Source organism: Mercenaria mercenaria, chromosome 8 (genome assembly GCF_021730395.1).
Source record: "Mercenaria mercenaria strain notata chromosome 8, MADL_Memer_1, whole genome shotgun sequence".
Classification (NCBI taxonomy): Eukaryota; Metazoa; Mollusca; class Bivalvia; order Venerida; family Veneridae; genus Mercenaria; species Mercenaria mercenaria.
The window spans coordinates 30,851,133-30,868,458 of NC_069368.1; the positions used below are offsets into that span (position 1 = coordinate 30,851,133).

The following is a 17,326-nucleotide window of genomic DNA, read 5'->3' on the forward strand; positions in this document are numbered from 1 at the left end:
TGGGACTTGAAAAAGTGTTCCTTATAACCGAGTCTTCCATATAACCGTATTCCCTATAACCGAGGATTTTTACATTGAATAAAGAAGGAATTAGATCGGGGAATTGAAAACTGTTCCTTATAACCGAGTGTTCCTTATATCCGAGTTCCTTATAAGTGAGGATTCTGTATTTGAAGTTTCATTATTGTCATTAGTTGGACTGAGACAATCAGGGTAGATAACTATGGACTGATTTTATGTCAAATTACCTCCCTTTATTTCAAATTAAAATGGGTATATCTCTGTAACTAATGAAGATACTGATCTGAAATTTCATTTATGTCAACAGATTTATTTGGCAGAGCCTTCTTTTGTTCACTTACAATATTATTTTTTTTAATTACTTCCCTTTTACGTTACTATAAATAGCTTATTTTTAGTAACTTTTTTATTATTGGCCATAGGGAAAAACCGAGACCACTTTTCTGTGGTACAACATGGATGGTACCTCCAATTTTTAGGTGCATCTGTACCTTGTAAGAATTGTTTTTTCTTTTTGGTTAAATTTCTTCCCTTTGTTGTTCCTGTCCTTTGGACTTAAATATTTTTACTGAGGACCTTCTTGTCCTCAAGTGCAATGATAACAGGTGAGCGATATAGGGCCATCATGGCCCTCTTGTCTAATAAATAATTTGCATTTGCACCATGAGACATACAGTATATTTCCATAAAGATACAATTTATTCAATGTTAGAACAGCTCAAAATTTGATACAGATTCCTCTGTTAACTATCACAGTAAAAGAAGGATTTAAACTACCACCAAAATCCATAATAGTGCTTGCAAATAGTAATAGTTTCCAATTATATATGATTCTTAGGAATGACAAAGTAACTTTTTAGCCCACCTGAGCACTTCGTGCTCAAGGTGAGCTTTTGTGATTGCCCTGTGTCCGTCGTCTGTCCATCTGTCGTCAACAGTTTGACTGTTAACACTTTAGAGGTCACAGTTTTGGCCCAATCTTAATGAAACTTGGTCAGAATTTTACCCTTGATAAAATTTTGGACAAGTTCGATATTGGGTCATCTAGGCTCAAAACTAGGTCACCAGGTCAAATCAAAGGAAAAGCTTGTTAACACTCTAGAGGTCACAATTTTGGCCAAATCTTAATGAAACTTGGTCAGAATGTTACCCTCAATAAAATCTTGGACAAGTTCGATATTTGGTCATCTGGGATAAAAAACTAGGTCACTGGGTCAAACCAAAGGAAAAGCTTGTTAACACTCTAGAGATCACAGTTTTGGCCCAGTCTTAATGAAACATGGTCAGAATGTTACCCTCAGTAAAATCTTGGACGATTTTGATATTGAGTCATCTGGGATCAAAAACTAGGTCACCAGGTCAAATCAAAGGAAAAGCTTGTTAACACTGTAGAGGCCACATTTATGACTGTATCTTCATAAAACTTAGTCAGAATGTTAATCTTGATAATCTTTAGGTCCAGTTTGAATCTTGGTCATGTAGGGTCAAAAACTAGGTCACCAGGTCAAATCAAAGGAAAAGCTAGTTAACACTCTAGAGGTCACATTTATGACCATATCTTAATGAAACTTGGTCAGAATGTTAATCTTGATGATCTTTAGGTCAAGTTCAGATCTGGGTTATCTGGGGTAAAAAACTAGGTCACTGGGTCAACCCAAAGGAAAAGCTTGTTAACACTCGAGAGATCACAGTTTTGGCCCAATCTTAATGAAACATGGTCAGAATGTTACCCTCAATAAAATCTTGGAGGAGTTTGATATTGGGTCATCTGGGGTCAAAAACTAGGTCACCAGGTCAAATAAAAGGAAAAGCTTGTTAACACTAGAGGCCACATTTATGACTGTATTTTCATGAAACTTAGTCACAATGTTAATCTTGATGATCTTTAGGTCAGGTTTGAGTCTGGGTCATGTGGGGTCAAAAACTAGGTCACCAGGTCAAATCAAAGGAAAAGTTAGGTAGCACTTTAGAGGCCACATTTATGATCATATCTTAATGAAACTTGGTCGGCATATTAATCTTGATGATCTTTAGGTCAGCTTTAAATCTGGGTCAGATGGGGCCAAAAACTAGGTCACCAGGTCAAATCAAAGGAAAAGCTAGCTTACATTGTAAAAGCCACATTTATGACCGTATCTTAATGAAACTTGATCAGAATGTTAATGTTGATGATTTTTAGGTCAAGTATAAATCTGGGTCAGGTGGGGTCAAAAACTAGGTCACCAGGTCAAATCAAAGGAAAAGCTTGTTAACACACTAGAGGCCACATGTATGACTATATCTTCTTGAAACTTGGCCAGAATGTTAACCTTGATAATTTTTAGGTCAAGTTTGAATCTGGGTCATGTGGGGTCAGAAACTAGGTCACCAGGTCAAATCAAAGGAAAAGCTAGTTAACACACTAGAGGCTGCATTTATGACCATATCTTAATGAAACTTGGTCAGAATGTTAATCTTGATGATCTTTACGTCAGTAAGTCAGGTGAGTGATACAGGGCCTTCATGGCCCTCTTGTTTTAATGTTAATGTCTTGATCATTCTTTATCATCTACCATTTTTTTTTCAGGGGTGTGGTAATGGACGTGGTAATCAGACAGGTTATAGAGTGTATGTGGCTCTTGAACAAGGCAGTCTGTTACAGTTCCAGTCATTGACAAGAAACAAAGCAGGTGAAAGCAGACATTTAAGGCATACTGTTAGAAATATAGCCGGTTACTCCGACCCAACTGCTTGTATCTTGAGATCACGAACAATATATTGCATAGCATACTCTGATGTAAAGCAAGAACTTTGGGTAAGCGGAAATGAGCATGTTGATATTGTGAACTGCCTGGACTTCAAAGTTAATACAGACGAAAGAATTAATCTGACAATTTTGTTACGTATGTGCAAAATACATCCCGTGTTGTGTGTAGGTGAAATGGTTTGTTCAGGCTCGCAAATGTTTTGTATGCTGGCATACTCACCGTTTGTGCTGGAATTTGACACAGAAACATACATGTGCAGAAGTGTTTTAAATTTGGAGAAGTACTTTGTGATTTTTAAACTGGTATCGAAGGATTTTACTGAGATTGATCACGAAGCCTATCATGGTGTTACTACAGAAGATTGGCAGGGGTCAGCAAATGCAGATATTTCTGATCATAGTGATGACAGTTATGAATCCGAGGATGAGCCGTCGGAAAGTAGTAACTTTAGTGAAACTGCAAATTTCTGGAAAAGCCAACAGAGAGCAAAGTCCCAGCCAGTCAGTCCTGAACAAACTGGAGACAAGTTGATGGATGAGCCTCCATTAGTTCCCCAAAGGACAAGGGCCTCGAGGAAAGCTTTAAAGGTCCTTGGGATTGAAGGGGCAGAAAATGTAACTCAGTCATGTATAGAGAGCCCAGTGGTTCCTCCAAGACCTCCTCGACCTAAGACTGATTTACATGGAAGAGGGAGACAAACTCCTGCGTCACAGAACAGACCACCACCAATTCCTCCAAAAGGTAAAACTCTTGAAGATCATCAAAGGGCGGCAAATAACAAAAAGGTGGGAAAACAAACATCATTTTCCTGCCAAATATGCCTAAACATGTAGGATATGATATTGAGTTAACCTCAATATTGATTGTTAAGAATTCTTTGTGGGTAGGGCGCAGTTGTGGAGATATTTGTGTGGTAAATATTCACAGGGCGGAGTCTGGAGAGATAAGTAGATTTGGAAAAGTTGTGGCAAATATGTTTGATTTGAACATGAAACAAAAGAAAATTAATTCTGTGCCAAATTTGAGACTTGTAAAAACTGGAAAACATATTGCATCTGCTTACACATTAGATGCTGGGAATGATTCAGCAGAAGTTCAGATTGCATTCTGGGAAAGCTATGGAGTAGATGATGCAGAGAGAGTAGAAAAACACTGGGGACATATTTTAGCAGTTGAAAATGATTTATTTGAGGGTTGTAAAGAGTCAGACCAGGCTGCAGCAGATATTGGTAAATTTTAACAGGCTGATCATGGTCTTCACTGTTTGCTGTTCAGTCAGTAAATTTTCAGTGAACACGTCTTTGAAGGATAAATGGTACTGCACAAATTGAATGACAGACCAATTCATTTTAAAAATTTATCATGCTAAAGTTAAGTTTAGACAAGTTTAAATCGGAGTACTTGATGCTAAAGGGTAAATGGGACAGCTGCCTATATGTATATAGGGCAAAAATTTTCCTGCAGGCAGAATTCCTTTAAATTTTGTGTACTGATTGAGAATCATGTTTAAAACGGATATATGTATTAAAAATCATAGGTGCCCAGGCTTGATGATGAATTATCTGCCCTTGAAAGTCTGAAAATACTGAAAAAATCGACTTTCAAGAGCAGAAAATTCATGCAGGTGGCTGCTAAGGCAGATTCAACTGTATTGTGTAAATATCATATCCTCTGTGATATTTTTTTCATAAATGCCGTCACCTTTAAAGTTCAGTTATATTGATATTTATGTCTCCCACCACACAGTGATGTGGGAGACATATTGATTTACTCCAGTTTGTGTCTGTCAAAAAGCTTGTTTGCACTTTAAGTCGAATATTTCTCATCGGATCTTCAACAAACTTGAACAAAATGTGTTTTACCATAAGACCTCGGCCAAGTTCGATAACTAGCCAGATCAGCTTAGGCACTTTTGAATTATGGCCCTTGAATTACTGATTGGATCCACTCCTCCAGACCAACTAATTGAATCCATTCATCTAGACCATTCAAAGAAACTAGACATTTTTCATAGGGGCAGTTGTGGGAGACATGCGCTTTTCTCAATGCATCTCTAGTTTTTATTTGACTTTGGATAAAGATCAAATGTGTATCATTGACTAGTTAAGTGTAAATGAATGAGGATGATGAAGAGAAAGATGATTAGCTTTGCATTTGGAAATATGTAATTGTCCATTTGTGGAGAATCATTCAGAATTCATATGTCAATAGTTCATACATAGAAATATTAATATTTGTATATATTTGAACTTTCTAGATAAAATGCTGTTCAAATGAATGGCATAGTTGATAAGGGAATGTGATGAGATTTTTTTAAAATTTATAAATATGTTTATTTTACTACCCGAAATTCTACACAAGAAACAACTGCAATATTCACAGTTTACTACATGTTTATTTGTACATTTAGGTATTATGACATTCACATATGCTATACTGATTATAGGTGCATATGATACTGCAAGCAACAACTTTAATTATGTAATTCATACTAATATATGAAAGTTATTATAAATAGTATGGCAAAGTTTGGCCACTCCGTTGTTTGTAGTAACCCTGTCGACCGGGAGGAAACCAGACGCGCCTGTAAAGCACCACATCATTACTCCACGGTTTGCTGTGGAAGCAACAGTCAGCACCACACGAACGCAAGGGATACCACAGTACACCAAAGTAAACCAAACACCCCCATAACTCGACGGTTGGCTGTCAAAGTAATGAGGAATATTTAGCGTACCAACGGAGCCAGGCAACGTACTGTGATTCTAAGCAAAGCGAGCAAGGCTACAGTACACCACAATATTTAGCGGACCAACGGAGCAAGGCAACGTACTGTGATTCTAAGCAAAGCGAGCAAGGCTACAGTACACCACAATATTTAGCGGACCAACGGAGCAAGGCTACAGTACACCACAGTAAATTAAACATTCCCCATAACTCGACGGTTGGCTGCCAAAGTAATGAAGGAATATTAGCGGACCAACGGAGCAAGGCAACGTACTGTAATTCTAAGCAAGGCAACTATACTATAATGAGCAAGGCTATGACATAAGCAAGGCTATGACACATTTAAGCAAGGCTAGTCAGATATTGCCAAAGCACTAGAGCAATACCTTTTACACAGTAACATCCATACTATGACAACGTTCGTAAGCACGCCCCGATCGCCCCCGCGGTCGACAGAATTTTTCTCGGCCCTTAATATATTAGGAGTGACATCAGTATAAAGATAAAGAAGATTAATTTGAATTTTAGATTCACTTTAAATAAATTCTTATCAGTATAACTAAAATGTCTATATTTTTTCTTTTTTCTTTTGGTCCTCAATGCATAACTTGGTAAATTGTCATCTAGGTTTCTCATCATCTGCCATCTGGAAAAAGTTAATACCAAATTGGATTTGTCTGTTTCACGATTGATTTGTAGCCCAGGAATCTGTTCAATTCTGTATCTGTGTAAGGTGCCTGCATTCTGTTCACTTCCGATGTTAACATCCAAATGGCAGCATATCATCTGTAACATAAGTACTTCACAGAACAGTCAGATTGCCATAGCAGAATTTAAAATGCGATAACATAATTAGTTTTAGCATAACAACAGAAATTTTTATTATTGGGGTTTGTGGCGGGTGGGCAATTTAACATCGATCTGAAACGCTAGCCAGTACACCTTAAATTCAACTGTGAATATTGCACGTGATCCGAAGTTAATATAATGCTTGAGTGGTTCCCAGACGCTAAGGCGTTCATCATTACTCTATTGGGTTTAGACAGGTAACCAATAAATCACAAAACCAGATTACTTGACAACAACGATAGTTTCTAGTTTACACACTTAGCAACAAGATATCCATTCATTTCGTGAGAAAATAAATGTAATTATTTTTAGGCAAAATAATTTTTATTATTTTACTACCCGAAATTCTACACAAGAAACAACTGCAATATTCACAGTTTACTACATGTTTATTTGTACATTTAGGTATTATGACATTCACATATGCTATACTGATTATAGGTGCATATGATACTGCAAGCAACAACTTTAATTATGTAATTCATACTTATATATGAAAGTTATTATAAATAGTATGGCAAAGTTTGGCCACTCCGTTGTTTGTAGTAACCCTGTCGACCGGGAGGAAACCAGACGCGCCTGTAAAGCACCACATCATTACTCCACGGTTTGCTGTGGAAGCAACAGTCAGCACCACACGAACGCAAGGGATACCACAGTACACCAAAGTAAACCAAACACCCCCATAACTCGACGGTTGGCTGTCAAAGTAATGAGGAATATTTAGCGTACCAACGGAGCCAGGCAACGTACTGTGATTCTAAGCAAAGCGAGCAAGGCTACAGTACACCACAATATTTAGCGGACCAACGGAGCAAGGCAACGTACTGTGATTCTAAGCAAAGCGAGCAAGGCTACAGTACACCACAATATTTAGCGGACCAACGGAGCAAGGCTACAGTACACCACAGTAATTAAACATTCCCCATAACTCGACGGTTGGCTGCCAAAGTAATGAAGGAATATTTAGCGGACCAACGGAGCAAGGCAACGTACTGTAATTCTAAGCAAGGCAACTATACTATAATGAGCAAGGCTATGACATAAGCAAGGCTATGACACATTTAAGCAAGGCTAGTCAGATATTGCCAAAGCACTAGAGCAATACCTTTTACACAGTAACATCCATACTATGACAACGTTCGTAAGCACGCCCGATCGCCCCCGCGGTCGACAGAATTTTTCTCGGCCACAATAAATTTGCCAAAATTTATCCCCCAAAAATTCTGAGTAAGATTTCTTAAATCAAATATTGTACCTTTATCACAATTATATTTGTTCTATAAATGAACCTAATTGAACCATGTAACTTTAAATATAAATAAATTGGCAACTTAACAGACATGACATGCACGGCAAATCTTGCCAACATCACGTGCAGATTAAATGAAATCACGTTAAACCTGTGTATAAGACCTTTTTATCTAGAAAGAACTTTTAACCAAATCGTTGTTTTCGTGATAATGGTGTATAATACAACTCAGGTTCAACCTTTGAACGAAATAAGTAATAGATTAGGTAAAATTTATTTGCTTTGAATACAAATTTGAGTTAAAGAATTATGTCCCAATCAATCTATTTAAAATCTGAATCCAACCTTTTACCCCATCAATTTAGGCGATAAAAACTGTCTCCTTTCAACGAGTTCGGAAATTAATCGTATTAGACATGACGATATAATACATTCACTTCTATACAAATCTTAATAGTACATACAATAGATTTCCTCGGTCCAGTAGCACCAACAAACCATTCTATAAATAGATTGCACAATCGCACTGAAGTCCCATTACGAATAAATGGTCAGGCAAGCACGTGTCTATTTCAATATTACACTTCGCTTCGGTTAGCGACACACTTCTCTGACTGACATAATCTGACCTAATTTTAACCTTGTAATCGTGTTGAATATCTATAAATAGTTTCCTCAAAACAAAGTCAATGTGTTGCCTTCATATTTGCGTGACTAAATGAAATGTTTTCTTTGAAAAACTTGTATTTATCTCGTATTTTTGTATGTATATAAACTGAGAACTTATGAATAAACTTGAAATTTATATGGTGTTTCAAAATCTTAACACGCACACGAATACGAATTCAATCCAGCGCCTATAAATGACGTTGACATGTCTGTCTTTAGTAAAAGTATCAGTTAACTTCTGTCAATTCAAAGAAATATTTAATGTATTTAGACTTAAATTGTTTATATAGCAAATTCGGTAATGATGATCTTAATCCAACAAATTTTGCGCGATCCCAGGGATTATTGAGATAAGTTTTCGTAATGGACAATATCCCTACTCGCTAAGATTGCCCCGTCATAAATATAAAAGAATCTGAACATCGAATAATTTGACTAATTTGTAAATTCTATAACACTGATTTAAAAACCCGTTTTGACCCTGCCAACACTTACACAATGTTGTGTCGCGTTTCTAAAAGAATTCCAGAAGTTTTAGACTGCGGCTACAATTGACCTTTATTAAGCAGAAGCTTAAAACTGGTTTGCTCTTTTGATGTCTGATGTGACTTACAAACATCGAATACCGATTATCGTGATACAAATTTATATCGTTGACATGTGTTATATGATCTATTCGAAAATGATTTGGTGTTGACAATTCGCCTACTCAGACCAGACCAAAAATAAGACGATTTTTTTTTTTTTTAAATATATAACTTAGCGGACAACTGGTATGATCATCTAAACCCAGTATTACCCGTTCCTGTGACAACCTTGTAAATTCGCTACACAAATGATAAACTTGTCCTGAACAGCCAAGTATCTTGTAATAGAATTTGATAATTTAAAAGAAATGTTAAGAACAATATGATACGCGATGTTGGAGTTGGCCTAAAACATACCAGCTTATCTTATATTTACAACTATGATATTCTATTATAATCTTTAATTACAAAACAAACAGTGACACTGTCAATGGGGAATAATTGAAAAAACAGTTATATCTGCTGTTATCCCCCGTGAATACCATCCAAAATAACATGTTACTTGACACAAGTAACCTTAGAAGTAAAGCCCTTCAAAATAAATTTGTAACAGCTGTATGTTAGAATTCGAAACAAATGTCTATCAAGAATTAATGACAATCCTTAAATTTTGTAGAAAAGCTAACCACATTATTTATATATATATATATATTTATTTATTTATTTTACTCTAATATTCTCATGGTCATACCGATATAATCCCAAACTATATTAATAAATATAATTAAGGTGATTTGACTTAATTCAATTAAACCTTCCTCCCTTTTTTAAAAACAAATACATGTACTGTATATACAAAACAAAACTTTCTAAGAATAATGAAATAGTTGGGCTGGACCACAAGTTCATAACATTACTAACTCGGTCCGCCCCAGATTTTTTTTTTTTTTTTTTTTTTTTTAAACCAAGAAATGCTTAAGACCAGTTGAGCGTTGTTTACTTTAAACTATATGTATTACAGGAAATGCAGAACAGCCTCTCAAACATTCAATGTAGCTAATGGTCATGTACGAAAGTTCGAGCTTTGACAAAAAAAAAAATTCCTCTCCAACTCCAAAACAAAAACGCAGTAATGCAACATTCTCCGGTATCGGATGGGTCCAAAACACCAAACAAAAAGAAACTGTTAAATACATTTCAACTTCTTAACACAAAAGACCGCATGCATTTTGTTTTAAAACCTCTTGTGAGCATTTGACGTCGATATGAATAAAAAGATAAAGTAAGATTTTTTGTAACGATGTCTTTGATAAAAGGGGAATCTAATATTGAAACAATTATCCATTACAAAACAGTTGTACTACTTTTGAATCGTACTGACTGACTGTAAAGAAAAACCAGATTTAATATAAAGAAAAGAAAAGCATAATCAACTTTTCTAATAACGTTATCATTTTCTATTTATAACTATATATTAAAGAACTGTATTCGTTTGTATTCAATGACGGTAACTATACACGATTTGCATGAAAAATAAGAAGTACACAAGAATTTAATTTGAAATTGACCGTGACATATTCTAGGCCAAGACAATGTGTTTAATGTCTTAACATTTTATTGAATTAATATAGCAATATGTATGTAAATCTACATCTACTCTTTGTTTCTGCAATATTAGGCAATTTTTCATCTATCCCTTAAAAACTATGCTGAAAAGATATTGTATAAATAAGTTTGCAAATAACATTGCGGGAACCAATTTATCCAGGAACAGCCTAAATTTACACCTGACAACTTTGTATAGCTGTATATTACCTGTATTACAAAGAAAAACATTTCAGAGGTCGACATGCAACCCTAACAAATTCGACCTCTTTATTTTTGTTAGATTTTATCCAATCTGAAATTAAATAGTGGATCTTAAATTCTTATTATTTGAATGCACGTGGACTCGTATACATTAATGAGATCATTCAGGGGCAAATTTGTAAGTACTTCTCAATCATAAATTTTGACTAGTGAATTTGCTGATTTTAAGATCCCGATAGAACTATGCTGTGTAACCTGGTCAGGCTTGTGCAGGTGCCTACGTTTCACGCATGCCGGCGGATTCTTCCGGTCCTGTGCTACTTATCGCAGGATGACAGCCGGTGATTGTAAGCGCATGTATGATAAAAACTTACTTGAACATCAATTGACATAAAGCTACTAGTATAAAAAATAAAACAAATTTATCTACTATCTAAGACGCTAGTTTTTCCTTACAATCTTTCTGCCCAGTTCCGATAAACTCGTCCAAACTTAACCCGCATACTCATGATACTGGGCCATTCACTATTTAGACAATTCAACGGTCCCTTTTAGATTCCAAGGCGAGATTAATGTAAGACCCTCTGCAAATATGCTATTTAATTGCTAGAAATAAATGTGCAAAGTATCCTCGTCCTATGCAACGTGACGTCACTAACTTGCTCTACGAGCACCTTGCGAATAGTTAGCGGAAATGCTATTTGTGAATCTCGTGTTTTGGAAGTACCAGAAAAAACAAATTTTACAGTTGTTAAACGAGAAACTCTAATGGTTTGGTTCGAATATGCAAATCATAAGAATTAGGGCCGCCACACCCCATATTTAGATTCTCAACAGAAGAACGGTAATTATTAGACTACAAAATTATTTGCGTGTTTCAAATCAATAACAAAAGGCCTACCAGCATTTGTTTGATGCATGAGATTTATTGGCAAATCCACCATCTTTTGTTTGCTTTCCTTGGTCATCCTCCAAACAAGCTGGCTTGCCTCTACGTTCCTGGCGCGCTCTGTATCGTCCACGTGGCATGTATATCTAGCTATTCAATTTAACATCGATCTGAAACGCTAGCCAGTACACCTTAAATTCAACTGTGAATATTGCACGTGATCCGAAGTTAATATAATGCTTGAGTGGTTCCCAGACGCTAAGGCGTTCATCATTACTCTATTGGGTTTAGACAGGTAACCAATAAATCACAAAACCAGATTACTTGACAACAACGATAGTTTCTAGTTTACACACTTAGCAACAAGATATCCATTCATTTCGTGAGAAAATAAATGTAATTATTTTTAGGCAAAATAATTTTTATTATTAACTGTATTGTTGATAATTGTTTTCTCACAAGTTACTGTGCAACTCAAAATAGGCTTGAATATCGACTAGCGTAATTTTAAAATGTATAGTTGTATAGTGATTTCTGGATAACATGATTATGGCTGCAGATTATTTATGGATCCACTATTATTCTGTGAAATAAAGGTGATACAAAAATATTCTGTTTACAGTATTTCATAAAATAAGGCATTATGGGAGTGTTATAAATTGCTTCAAATATTTTATTGTAAGCTATATCTCTCTGTATATAGAGCTGTGTGTTTGATTATATTTATATTTTAGCATTTAATACACATTATTTCATATCATGCAGAATTTCTTAACTCTTAAAAATATGGGAAAGTTTAAAGGACTCATTCACATTATATGGCAAAATTATTTTTCCAACAAAAATAAAAAAAAATATTGAGGCTTGGAAAGTGACCGATGGTACAGGTTTATTGACTTAAGAGTTTTGCAAGATTTTGTACTAATTATATTACATGTACCAGAAATATTGTGCTAAAGCAACACTTGAAATAATGGGGAAAATCGGCATTCTTCTTGGCTTGCTTTTTTACAAATAAGCCGTGCCATGAGAAAACCAACTTAGTGAATTTGCGACAAGCATGGATCCAGACCAGCCTGCACATTATGTTATACTGCAGTAGAGAAAATTAGGTGCCTTCCAGTAGGGGACTTTGTATTGCATGGCAATACTTCATTCACTTGTTAAATCTGGACATTGAGAGGAAGTGCAGTGTACAAGAAAAAGTAGTAGAGGGAAATCTGTCTCGAAGAGATTGAATAAAGTGATTTTTAGCTTGTCTTTTCGCAGAAAAAGTAGAGCTATAGCACTCGCCCCGGTGTCTGCATCGCCGTTGGTTAAAAGTTTTTGAAAGGTCAAAAATCTCTGTAACTATCAAAGCTATTAAAAAATTATGAAACTTAAAATAGTTATTTACTATCAAAGTCTACACCAGGAGAAACAATCCCCATAACTCTGATTTGAATTTTATGAACATTTATGCCCCTATTTAACTTAGAAGTTTTAGGTGAAACTCTAATTCAGAGTCCAGCATTGAGAAAAGTCGAACGTGCTGTCTGACGGACAGCTCTTGTTCTTTATTCTGGGGATTTCAACGAACACTCATTTATCTGCTATGTTTTACTATTTCCCATTATTTATTGTAGTATAGCTATTTATCTGCTATGTTTTACTATTTTCTGCTATTTATTGTAGTAATTAGCTGTGTAATATTGGCCAGCCTCATTATAACAAACTGAATTATTCAAAAAGACTTTCTATATTCCTGGTTTCTATATGTTTTTGATAGGAGAAAGGGGCAAAAACTCTTGCTTATATATCCCAGCTTGCTCTAGATAGAGATTGTGTTTTGTCAGGTACTTAAAATTGATTATTCTATTGCTTAATGTTGTCTTAGTTTGAATGAACCTTAAAATGACCTCGCTTGTTGAATTGTCTTTGATTTATAAAATATAATATTGATCTTTTCATACCTTTAAATGACCCATTTTGCTGCATTTATATTCCCTAAGTTTTGGCATCTTGTGATAATATTTTTAATGTTTATGCCTCGTAAAGTCAGTGATTTGTTTTTTGTAAAGATCACCAAATTATGTATAGTTAGTGTGGCGAGCCTTTAAAATATGTTGACTGGTAGTTTATGAAATATTACCAGTTAAAAAACAAATTCCCTGTCTAATCAAAAGATTAATTGAGCTGTGTCACGAGAAAACAACGTAGTGCGTTTGCAATTGGCATGGATCCAGACCAGCCTGTGCATCCGCTCAGTCTGGTCAGGATCCATGCTGTTTACTAATGGTTTCTCTCGTTGCAATAGGCTTTGAAAGCGAACAGCATGGATCCTGACCAGACTGCGCAAATGCGCAGGCTGGTCCGGATCCATGCTGGTCGCAAACGCACTGTGTTGGTTTTCTCATGGCGTGGCTCACTTATGTCTACAACTTGCCTCACAAATCAAAAATATCATCACAGAAAATCAAAATATTCACTGCATTTATTTGTTTATTAATTACTTCCCTTTAATATGATGAAATATTACATATATTTGTATTCATTTTTCCTTACAATTTAAAGATAGGATCACATTAAATCTTTGAAATACAGATATTAACATTTGAAAGCATTTTAATACATTTGTATTACTTGGCACATCAGAAGATGTTTTGACATGCAATATGTTTTGTGAAAAATGTCTCTTAAAGCGGGGGGCATTGGTAAATCTGTTACAGATTCTTGTTCTGTAAAGTCATTTTCAGGTTTTGCTGCAGTTAAGTCATCATAGGAGAAGTCTGACTTTTGTAGAAGGCGGTTGGGAGTGTTCTAGTTATTTTGGAATAGTTGTTCTGCTTCACAACTGTAATGGAGTAACGAAATCTGCCATGTTATACTGGTAAACTGTAATATATGCATTTATTTTAGCAAACCGTCACCATTATGTGAAATGGCAAGCAATAACAAAAGAAACAAGAAAAAATGACCATAATTTTGGTTACATTAGCAAAGATTTTTAACCGCGCCAAAAATTTACAATTTTAGTACAGTAATGACTTTGTAACCCGACAATTTCCTTTGTAGTTATATTTTTGGATATGTATATTACTTGTAATTGTTAATTTTCTTGTCAGAATAGCCAAATGTGAACAAATATCTTTTTTATAATTTTTATATGCAGAAGTTGAAGAGTATTTTTCTATTATATATTTTCATACATTTATATGAGAAATCCTAACATTCCAGATGTGTGCAATAAATATATATTTTATATTCAATGATTTGATATTGAATAAATACATGATTGAGCTAACCTTTTTGTTGTTTTAATGGATTGTCTCAACTTATTAGTCTCACACTGAAAGGCAAAGGGGCGGGTAATGGATGGTAATGGTATCCATTAGTTTGTCTGTTCGTCACACTTCCTACCTGGAGCATCACTGACAGGATTTTGTTAAAACTTCACATAGAGACCATGGAGAGAAAAAGCAGGATACAAGAACCATAACTCTACATTGTTTATTTTGAATTTTTAGTCCCCTACTGGTTGAAAACCAGTTTCGGAGACTATAGGAATGCGTTTTTCCGTCTGCCGTCATTCCATCTGTATTTCCTTCTGTCCATCCGCAATTTCATGTCCGGTCCATAACTCTGTCATCAATGAAGGGATTTTAATATTACTTGGCACAAATATTCCCCATGATAAGACAACATGTCATGCACAAAACTCGGACACCTAGCTTAAAGGTCAAGGTCACAATTTGAGGTCAAAGGTCAATAGGGCGTTTTTCCTGTCTGGTCCATAACTCTGCCATCCATGAAGGGATTTAAATATTACTTGGCGCAAATGTACCTCATAATAAGACAATATGTCGTGCACAATTTTCAGACCCCTAGCTCAAAGGTCAAGGTCACACTTTGCAGTCAAATGTTAACATGGCATGAACAGGGTCTGTTTTGTGTCTGGTCCATAACTCTGCCATCCATGAAGGTATTTTAATATTACCTGGCACAAATGTTCCCCATGATGAGACAACATGTCATGTGAAAAACACAGACCCCAAGCTCAAAGGTCAAGGTCACAATTGGAGGTCAAAGGTTAATAGGGTTTTTTTCCTGTCCAGTCCAGAACTCTGTCATCCATCAAGAGTTTTTAATATTACTTGACATAAATGATCCCCATGATGAGACGACATGTCGTGCCCAACACCCAGAACCCTAGCTTAAAGGTCAAGGTCACACTTGGAGATCAGAGGTCAATGGGACATTTTTCCTGTCCGGTGTATAACTTTGTCATGCAAAACAGGATTTGAATATTACTTAGCACAAATGTTCACCACTATGAGATGGTGTGTCATGCGCAAGAACCTGGTCCCTAGGTCAAAGGTCAAAGTCACACATAGACACCAAAGGTCAGATACTAGAATGACTTTGTCTGGAACACTTCTTCTTCATGCATGGAGGGATTTTGATGTAACTTGGCATAAATGTTCACTACCATGAGACGGATTGTTTTGCGCAAGAACCAGGTCCCTAGGTCTAAGTTCACACTTAGAGGTCAAATGCCAAATTCAAGAATGACTGTCCGGAGCATTTCTTCTTTATGCATGGAGGGATTTTGATGTAACTTGGCACAAATGTTCACCACCATAAGGCACTTTAGTTTTTCAGAATTATGTCCCTTTGTTGTTTACTATAAATAGCTTATATTGTAACTTACTTATTACAGGCTGTAGGGAAAAATCGAGACCAGTTTTTGGTGGTACAACATGCATGTTACATCCAAATTTTAGGTGTATTTTGACCTATCTCTACCTGGTAAAGAGTTTTGTGTGGACTTATACTGAATTTTTTTTTTTTACTATGAATAACTTATATGATACTTTTTGATAATTGGCCAAAAAAATGCTATATGAAAACAACTATAGGGTTTTATATATACAAATTTTAATCCAGGTGTTTTGTTATAACATATTGTATCTATAGTACAATATTGTTTATACATTATTGACAGATATCAGTTCATTATGTTATACTGCAGTAGAGAAAATTAGATGCCTTCCAGTAGGGGACTTTGTATTGCATGGCAATACTTCATTCACTTGTTAAATCTGGACATTGAGAGGAAGTGTAGTGTACAAGATCAGTAACGTAGAGTTAGTTATGGATCATGTACACTGCACTTCCTCTCAGTGTCTAGATTGAAAAAAGGGAGATAAATCAACAATGTAGAATTATGGTTCCTATTCGTATTGAAATATTTCAACTCAGTGAATTTTCTTGAAACTTTTGCACTTGTGTCCAATATGGGTTGTACTACTAGTAATACAGTTTACAGCTTAAATGTGTAACAATATTGAACTAGAGTTGTCACAGGAGTGATGAATTATACCCTGACAATATGGCCTTGTCACAGAACTAAGCCAATGTCAAAGCTGAACTTGCTTGACCTTTGACCTACTGACCTCAAAATCAATACAGGTCATCTGATGGTCATGATCAACCTCCCTATTAAGTTTCATGATCCTTGGCCCAAGCATTCTCATGTTATTGTCCATAAAAGGTTTAAATGTTCCAGGTCATTCTGACCTTTGACCTTTGAAACTCGAAATCAGTAGGGGTCATCTGCTGGTCATGACAAACCTCCCTTTGATCCTGGTCCAAAGTGTTCTGAAGTTATTGTCCGAAAATTGTTTTAAATGTTCCAGGTCACTGTGACTGTGACCTTGACCTACTGACCTCAAAATCATAAGGGGTCATCTGCTTGTCATAACCAACCTCCCCATCAATTTTCCTGATCCTAGGCCCAAGCGTTCTCAAGTTATCATCTGGAAACTGTTTCGTGTCATTGTGACCTTGACCTTTG

General features: G+C 35.7%; 1 protein-coding gene across 4 annotated transcripts in view; it reads left to right on the forward strand.

Moving 5' to 3' along the window:
• LOC123547132 (leucine-rich repeat serine/threonine-protein kinase 1-like) overlaps positions 1-6,380 on the forward strand; it is a 110,736-nt gene extending 104,356 nt beyond the window's left edge. For all 4 annotated transcript variants that reach the window (XM_053549668.1, XM_053549670.1, XM_053549671.1 and 1 more), the window contains one exon: positions 2,588-6,380. In XM_053549668.1, the coding sequence (XP_053405643.1) occupies positions 2,588-3,601 (1,014 nt within the window). In that variant the 3' untranslated portion in view covers positions 3,602-6,380. The remainder of the gene's footprint in view (positions 1-2,587) is intronic.
• The last annotated feature ends 10,946 nt before the right edge of the window (positions 6,381-17,326 follow it).